This window comes from Corvus brachyrhynchos, unplaced genomic scaffold (assembly GCF_000691975.1).
Source record: "Corvus brachyrhynchos isolate BGI_N302 unplaced genomic scaffold, ASM69197v1 scaffold30, whole genome shotgun sequence".
Taxonomy (NCBI): Eukaryota; Metazoa; Chordata; class Aves; order Passeriformes; family Corvidae; genus Corvus; species Corvus brachyrhynchos.
In genome coordinates, this window is record NW_008235742.1 from 739,988 (window position 1) to 748,914 (window position 8,927).

Consider the following 8,927-nt stretch of genomic DNA (forward strand, 5'->3'; position numbering starts at 1 on the left):
CCCCGCGGCGAGCCCCGGCCCCTCCGCACCCTCATGCACGGCCAGGGCATCTGCACAGACCTGGCCGACGTCGAGGCCATCCAGGAGAGCCTCCAGCCCCCAGGTGAGGCGGCGGAGGGGCGGCAGAGGGTGGGTGCCCAGGGTGGGTACCCTGGGTGGGTGCCTGAGGGTCCTTGTCCCTCACAGGGGCAGTGGCATAACCCTTGTTGGCACCAACCCACTCCCTGCTCACTCGGCAAGAGCTGGGGCCACAGCATTGGACTCATCAAGGACCTCCCCGTACTTAGAGGGTGCTTATAAAAATGATGAAGAGTGACTTCTACATGGATAGATTGTGACAGGGCAAGGGGAAGGATTTTAAACTAAAAAGGGAAGATTTAGATTAGATTTTAGGAGGAAATTCCACCCTGTCAAGGTGGTGAGGCGTCTGGCACAGGTTGCCCAGAATATTTCTGGATGCCCCATCCCTGGAAGTGTTCAAGGCCAGGTGGGACGGGGCTTGGAGCAACCTCGTCTGGTGGAAGGTGTCCCTGCCCATGGCAGAAAGATGGAACTGGGTGGTCCTTAAGGTCCCTTCCAACCCAAACCATTCCATGACTCTAAGAGGCAGGATGGGGTGGGACAGCCCAGGATAGGAGAGCAGGGAGCATATTTTCCAGGGAGGGAGCAGAGGTGGGCTGCAGGAGACTTGGTCCAAGTGGCTCACGTTTGTGCCATCCTTACCCACTGTGGGCACAGCAGTGTCACAGCCAGTGGCACCGCATGTGCTGGAGAAGCCACCCTTCAGGGAGGAGTTGTCACCTGCTCTGTCCTGGCTGACACGTGCCCCTGGACTGTGGGACAACTCAATGTCCTGCGAGCACCTGCAGCCCTTGGGGACACACCCTGGCTGCCAGGGAAGCTCCCGTTGCACAGTGACCCCTGCGCTGCCCCTTCCCTGGGATGCTGCCGGCAGATCCGACTGCACCGCTGGGAGGAAACAGGAAAGAGGCCACGGGGTCCCTCCAGGCAGGTCCAGCTGGGTGCTGTGCGGGAGCTGTGTCTGTCTGTGCCGGACAGGGCAGTGAGGTGTAGGCAGGGCCAGGCTGGAGGAGCTGCTGCTGGTGCTCTCTGTCTGCCCCAGGACCCTCTTGCAGGTGGTGATCGTGGCCCCCTGCCACCCCCCTGGTGCTCAGGCAGGATCTGGGGGCTGAGAGCAGAGCCGGCAGTGGGAGCTCAGAGCTGTGCAAGTCGCACCATAGGAATGAAGCTGCTCCCAGGGAATGAGTGTGGGGACCCGGTCCATTGGTGGTCCCCCTTTCCCATCCTGCAGGCTGTGACCAGGACTGTGGCCCCTGAAGCTGGGGAGTAGCATCCCAGCACGGGACAATCCACAGGCTGGGCTGGCCTGGCCCCGGGGCCCCCCTGGAGCTCCCTGAGGGGCAGAAGGGACTGGAACAGTGTCTGTTCTTTCCCATCCGGGAGGCTGCATCCCAGTTCCATTTCCTCCTTGCATGGCTGATCCATGGCAGCTCCTCTGGTGTCCCTGCTGTGATGACTGCCGTTTGTGGATAGGCCCCTCTAGTCACCCCCCTGCAGGGACAGGAGCTGGCTGGGAGTGCTTGGAGCCCCCCTGTCCTGCTTGCCTGTCCTCATCCCACATCCTGCAGGAGCTGTCTGGGCTCCCTGGCCCGGGGCTGCGCCGTGCTGCCAAGCCCTGTTGGTTTTGGCTGTGCCCCGTGTAATGCAACATTTTTTCCCAGAGCCTTTAGGAAACAGACTTGCATTTTTTCCCTTCCTTCCCGCGGTGTTTTGGCTTGGCTGGAGATGGGTGGGTGGCTATGGGAGCCAGGTCGCCTGCCGGGCACTGTGCTGGCCAGCGGCGTCACAGGTAGCAGGATGGGCGAGAGGGCAGTGGAGCCCCTTTGTCCAGGACAGCCCGTCAGGATGTGAGCAGGACACCCACAGCGAACTGCTCGGTGCAGTCCCAGTGGTACATCCCTCCGTGGGTCCCTGACCTGTTCCACAGCCCGGAGCCAGTGGCAGTGTGGGGCTGGGGGCTGCAGGCTCCCTCGCTCCCACACAGCCCTGCCTGGCACAGCGAGGGCACCCTGGCATGGTCAGTGTCTCTGATGTGTCCCCTAGGGATCAGCACAAGGGAATCGAATGCCTGTTCAGGGGCAGGGGCGTACGGAGCAGGGGCCCCCGGCTGTGCCCACGGCCCCGGGGCGGAGCGGGTGCCGGCGGCTGGGAAGCGGTTAACGCGCAGCTTGTACAGTAAACACTTTGTCTGGGGGCTCTGTCCGGGGGGCTCCGCATTCCAGGGAAGAGGCTGGGATCAGGGGGCTGGGCTGAGGCTGGGCTTTCTGAACAGTTGGACGTGGCTCCTGGCTCCCTAGCCAGGAAGAGCCTCTCTGCTCACCCAGGACCTGTGGCACCCACGGGATGTGACTCTTAGGAGGTGAGGGAGCGGTGGCCGCTCGCCTGACTCGAGACCGTCTGCTGTGGCACCTTGTGCTGGACCCTGTCCCTACCTTCCACTCCCGGCCCTGCCAGCTCAGGGCTGGATTTGGGATCCCACTCCTCAGCCAGAGCCCTGTGCAGGGGCTGGCAGAAGGTCCCAGCCACGGCTTTCTGTCACAGCTGGCGGGTGGTGGTGGCTGAGCCCATGTGTGGCAGCCAGGAGGAGGTGAGGACATATTCCCCAGCACACATGATGAGTGATTTAGTGCTGGGTAAATGACTATGTCTGGGAAAACCTGACCCATGGGAGCTGCGTTCATCCCATGTGGTCTCTGTAAGCTGGGACAGATCCTGTTTCCTTTCTTTGCCCAGTGACTGGGACGGATGGCGGTGGCTGAGCCATGGCTGGAAAGTGCACAGGAGGGGGGACAGGCTGGGTTCAGCCAGGCAAGGCTCAGCCATGTCCCATCTGTTCCGTGGGGTGGGGGTTCATCCATGCTTGGGTTTCTCCAGGCTGGGTGCTGCTCCTGGCAAGGTTCTGGTCCCTCTGGGGAATCACCTGCATCTGCATCCCTCGCTCCTTCTCCTGCATCCTGACCTTCCCTCCCTCGGTCCCATGTTGGGTGCTGAGGTGGGAGGTGCTCAGCCGTGTTTGAGCACGGCAGTGTGTCCCAGGTTGGGGACGGGCCAGGCTCCCAGCTGGCATCCCAGGCCAAGGGGCAGCGGGTGCCTGGTGCCTGTGCCCCTGCCACCCCCATCCCCGGCTCCCCACGTTCTGTCGGAGCCAGCACTTGGTGAAACGAGCACAGCCCTCCCAGCACTGGTGCCTGCCAAGTCGAAAGCCCAGGAAACCAAGAGCCAGCACTGCCACGGCCCTGCCAGGACCACCCACAGGTGACATTGGGGGTGCTGGACAGGGACATGGAGGGTGCTGGGGCTCACTGTGGCTTGTGCCATGTTGGTCACAGTCACGTGGATGTCCCTCCTGGCCTTTGAGGTGCATGAGGTCCTTCGTGCTGGGGCTGGTGGCACGGGGGGGAGCGGGGCTGGAGCTGTAGGGGGTCAATGACACTTGTCTCTCCCATGGACACACACGAGGTCTCAGGGCTTTGCTGCTGCCCCAGGCTCTGCTCCCACGGGATCCGCGCGGTGGAGCCGGAGCCCTTCACCGCTCCCTCGGGCTCAGCGCTGTGAATCACAAATTCGGCACGTGACCAACCTCATTTGCAGCTCCCGTTAATTGAAGGCGATGCTGAATGACTCGTTTGTGTCCCCTGTCCACAGGCCGGGCAGGAATCCTCCTCCTTCCGAGACAGGCGGCCGTTTTATGTGTCCGGCGACAGCAGCACCCCCTTCCCATCCCCTTGGCACCCGCTTCCATCCCAAACTGAGCAGAGGGGCTTCCCTTGGACAAATAGGGACCCCCCTGCCCTCCATCCCTCCAGGGTGGTGGTGCCCGTGCATAGGTGGGCAGATGGGGTGGCATCAGGGCAGTGTGGGGCGTGGCAGCTCTGGGCTCCACACAGGTTGCTTTTCCCAAGTCTTTGTGCTGAGGGTGAGGAGTTTTCTGGTCCAGCCGGATCGCCAGGGAGGTGAGAGGTTCCCTGAGCTGCTGTGTGTCACTTAGCAGGGGGACAGTAACCCCAAGGACAGCAGGGTGGCAGGGAGGGATGCTGGAGCTGCCGTGAGAACTGGGGAGCGGGGGTCCCGAGTGCTGTCAGGAGCCGCCTCGCTGCCCAGAGGCACCGGTGTTTCATGTGACCTTATGAAAATGTTATTGGCATCTGGTTTTATTTAAGCCGGGAGATTCGATGCTCTGGAGGCGGCTGGCGGGGGGAGGAGGGGGGGTTGGCTGTGCCGGCGATCGGTGAGGGCTTCCCCTGCGGGGGCAGTGCGGGCAGCGCCGGTGCCTCCCGGTCCTGCCTTTCCCTGGCGTGGGAGCAGCGCCTGGAGGAGCCGGAACTTTGGCGCGGTGGTCCCCACCGGTGCCAAATCTGCCCAGCTCTTCCTGTGTGTCCCCACAGGGATACAGGGGAGGGAAGGAGCATCCCTGCCAGAGCCTCCGAGCCCCCGGCGCGGCTCTGCCACCAGCGCCCGCATTGCGCCACAGCCTCACGGTTTGTGCCGCCGGGGCTGGCGCTGGCACCGCTCTGTGCAGGGTCCTGGAGACTTTGGGTTTGTGTTTCAAATTTCAAGGGCATGAGCTATTTCCTGGAAAAAATGGACAGATTAAGCAAAAAGCAAATAACACCCACGAGGGAGGGGGCTTTGATTGGGGCTTCGCTGTGGACTTTAACCGGGCCCCCAGGAGCTGGGCCAGGAGCCCTGCACTGCAGGGACCGTGGCAAGAGGTGCTGATCAGGGCCAGGATGCCGTGGGGATACAATGGGCAGGAAGCTGTGCCTCTGACCCCTCTGCCTGCCTGTGGGAAGAGCCAGGGGCAGGCGTCACCCAGCAGCCTCTGTCCTGCTGCTGTGAGCCCCTGGGTGTGACCTGTGAGGTGCTGGGTGTGACCCCTGACAGTGACCACCCCCTGCTTACTTTGGGAAGGTTTTCCCTGCTGCCAGCTGCAATATTGATTCTTTGAAGCCCAACCCCAGGATAACCTCTGCCACTTCCCTGTACAGCCCAGATGGTCTGGGGGGGCAAAACACTGCTCGGGCTGTGCCTGACACAGCTCTGAGCACAGGAGGAACCCCGGCTCCTGGGGTGTCCCCCCTCCACAGAGTCTTCCCGGGCCCCAAACCAGAGGAACTGGCGGCTTTTTAAAAACTAAAGTCACACCGAGCACTCGTCTCATGACACTCTGTCCAGCTGCCAACATCTGGGCCGGCAGCTTGGCTGCGCTCCTGGCGCAGGCGGGGATGCCAAGCACCGCCTTTTGGGATCGGCCCCACGGGAGATTAACTTTCTTATTCCAGGAATTTCTTCTTTCATGTCTTGGCGGGGGCCGTGCCCTGCAGCAGAGCACTGCTCCACTCCCAGCCGCGGCGCCCGGTGCCGCCCCGGGCCTGGCGGGGGCTCAGCACCGCCCCGGTGCCCCCACTGCCACTGTGGCTCCTCAGAGGCAGATTTTGGGGAGCACTGGGGGCTTCCTGGGGCTCCTTCTCTGTGTGTCCCATGGTCAGCTTCCAGGCCCCATAGCTCCGGTGGTGTGAGTGAGCACCTGGTGCCTGGTGACACGTGGCTGGCAAGGGCACAGCCAGACCCAGCACATTGGAGCCACTGCACAGCACTCACGGCATTTGCATTTGTGACCCTACAATAACAGACACATGGCAATGAGTTGTTAGTCGTGGCTAATGAGGAGGAAAAACTCCCAGGAGTCTTTCCCAGTGCTGCAGGGAGCTCAGCCCAGTGCAATAGCAGGGGCAGGATGGACCCAGGGCTGGAAGTGATGCCTGTGGGGACCGGAGAGGGTGATGTGGGGCCTGCCAGAAACCGCTGCATGTTGTTCCTTGGGGTGCAAGTGGCACTGTGGACACTGGGGTACCATGGGGGCTCTGCCATCTCCAGGGCTGCCCTGTGGCACTGAGCCCCCTTGGTCTGTGTCTCTGCAGAGAAGGAGGAGATTGACCACCCCAACAACAGCTTCAGCCCCTGCAGCATCCACGACCGCAAGTGCCTGCAGAAGCAGCAGGCGAAGAGGGTCAACAACGGCAACAAGATGCGCAGCAACGGGAGCCCTCACCACCGCGAGGACACGCGGGTCATGGTGAGCACCAGGAGGGCTGGGGAGGGCAGGGTGGGTGCTCCAGGGTGGGGGTCCTGGGGGTCTGGGCCGGGGGCATGTGCCAGCCCGGCAGCCAGCTCAGCCCCCCCCTTTCCCCAGGCACAGGGCTCGTGCCAGAGCGAGCTGCACCGGGCGCGGGGGAGGCTGCCGGCCTCGCAGACCCGGACGCACGAGGACCTGTATGTCATCCCCATCCCCAACTGCGACCGCAACGGCAACTTCCACCCCAAGCAGGTAGGATGGGCTCTGACCTATCATGGGGGACTGGGAGGGCATTTTGTAGAGCCAGAGTGAGGCTGGGAGGGGGACATGGATGGAGGGGACAGTGACAAGGCACGGCAGAGCCTGCCTGGCTCCTGGCTTTGGTGGGAATTACTCTTTGGGTGCTGGGGGCTCTTTGCAAAAGCCCTGGGGTGGGATGGGGGTGGTAAAGCCCCTATGAGAGCTCCTGGTTGTCAGGCAGCCCATGGGAATGGGGCCGTGGGGTCCAGGCTGGGTGTCCTTGACCGAACCCATCCCCACAGTGTCACCCGGCGCTGGATGGGCAGCGGGGCAAGTGCTGGTGTGTGGACCGCAAGACGGGGGTGAAGCTGCCAGGCTTCCTGGAGCTGAAAGGGGACTTGGACTGTCACCAGCTGGCGGACAGCATGTGAGCATGACCGCGGCGGCCCCGCGCCGTGCAGGGCCAGGACCCCCGCCGGGGCTGCCTAGGAGAGAAGGAAAGGGGACGTGACTGCTGAGCAGTGCCCCAGTGCTGGGGGACCCCGGGATGTGCCTCGGATCGCACCATGCTCTGCGCCACGGGCTGCCCTCGGCACCTCAACCTGCGCCATGACCACTATCAGCCACTGCCAGGGGTCCCGGCACGCGCCAGCGGCACCTCCATCCCACACGGACACAGCTTGGACGATGCTGCCCTGGGACTGGGGTCGGGCTGCCTGGGTGGAGTGGGTGAAGGGCACCCTTGATGCTGCTGCTGCTGCTGCCCCATGGTACCCCCGGTTTTCAGCCTGGCCCCGCAGGCAGCCCTGGACACCCAGCGCCTTCGGGGGTGTGGTGGCAGCATCACATTTGCAGCGCAGTGCCCTCCATGCCAGACCTCTGCACGGGCAGCAGCAGAAGTGCCTCATCCTGCCCTCCCTGGCAACAAGAGGCTGCCCAGGCAAGGACTGGAGGACCTGGAGAGATCCCCCCGCCTGCATCCCACCCCAAGCGTGTGTGTGTGAAGGGCAGTGTGATCACACAGAGCAATAAGAGACCTTCCCCCTCCCTGCTTCCCCCCAGCCCCACAGCCCAGGACCTCCTCCCCACGGCCCAGCCCCATCCCGCTCCCTGTGCAGGGAAAAGCCTCCCATCCATCCTGTCTCCCCCTGCTCCATCCTGGGGTGAGGGGGTCGGGACCCCCAGGCAAGAATCAGAGTGCCCCCACATGCATTGAGAGGAGGGTGGAGGGATGAGGGATGCCCAGGAAACATCCTGGGGAAAGAGCTTCTTTTAGTTTGCTTTTTTTTCTTTCTTCCCTTAATTTTTTAATATTTAAAAAATGTTGTTGTTGGGATCTAAAAAGTGACTGTGTGGCCCTGAGGCTGGAATTCTCCATCCCCAGGGACCAGGGGCACTGCGGTGATGGCTCCTGACTCTCTTCTTGGCCAATGTGACAAAAGTGGGATGGATTCTGGAATGTCTCCGTGATGGGATCTGCAGATTTCACCAGCACAAAGTTCTCAGTTGAGAAATTGTCACTGGTTTTGTAGCTACTCTTTTTTTCTTCAAGCTGGGCTGGAAATTTTTCACATAAAAATGCCATGGAAAGTGTGCCAAAGACAGAGGGGAATTTCCCATTCCCCTCCTGACCCACCCTCTGGCTCCATGGCCTCAGTGGTAGGTTTTGGTCTTCCATGTGGATTTGTCCTGTCCAAGGCCCCCCGATGGGAATGAAGTGTTTCAGTTTTAGTGAAACAACCTCTGCCCTCCTGATCCCCTGCCTGCCCCTGTGCCCTGCCAGATCCCTGCCTGCCCTGGCTGCCCGTGGCCCTGCTCACACACAACTTCTAAACGGAGTCAATTTGCCAGGACAGTCCTTGGTGGGGAGGGGGGTCCCTGCCCCTGCCACCCCTCAGCCCCCCAGAGCCACCGCACCAAGGAAGGGATTCCCGGGGCCAGTCCCTGTGCCAGTCCCCTGCGGCAGCACCACAGCAGGACACGGTGCAGTGGCAGTGCCAGCCCGCTGGCCTCGGCCCCTCGGCCCCTCACCGCGTACACCAGGGCAGGTCCAGCAGGGCCTCTCCTGTTTTGGGGGTTCCTGGCAATGCTGATGCACCAGGGCACATTCTGTGTCCCACTCCGAGGGCTCCAGCGTTTCGTAGCGTCTCTCCTGTAGTTTAGGGCTGTATTTACACACGACCATGTACCAGTGTCCCCCACCCCCAGCGCGTCCCCTGGCGCCCAAGGGGTCCCTATCCGTCCCTCCCGGGCCAAGCCCGTCCCATCAGATTCCCGTGTAGCACCGACCTTTTACAGTACACTTGAACCTTTGTATCCTCAAAAAAGGTAATTACTGTATTTAATTTCCTGTTATTTGATGTGTTTCTGTCGAGTGTGTTTTTTCTTTTATGGCTTTAAATAATGGGAGAGGAGGGAAGCAGAGCAGGAGCAAGGGGGCTGTGGGATGCCACTGGCGTGGGGACAGGCTCTGGTCACCACCCCCGCCCAAGGACCTGGTCTCCTGGTCCTGCATTGGGTTTGGGGTTCA

The 8,927-nt window shown here is 62.0% G+C and overlaps 1 protein-coding gene across 1 annotated transcript; it reads left to right on the forward strand.

The window, feature by feature from the left end:
• Positions 1–8,757, forward strand: IGFBP4 (insulin like growth factor binding protein 4; the record flags this gene model as incomplete). Its single annotated transcript, XM_008643399.2, has 4 exons — positions 1–103; positions 6,003–6,157; positions 6,275–6,409; positions 6,700–8,757. Coding segments are annotated over 4 exons (522 nt in total), but the record flags the coding sequence as incomplete, so codon positions are not given.
• Positions 8,758–8,927: the final 170 nt, after the last annotated feature.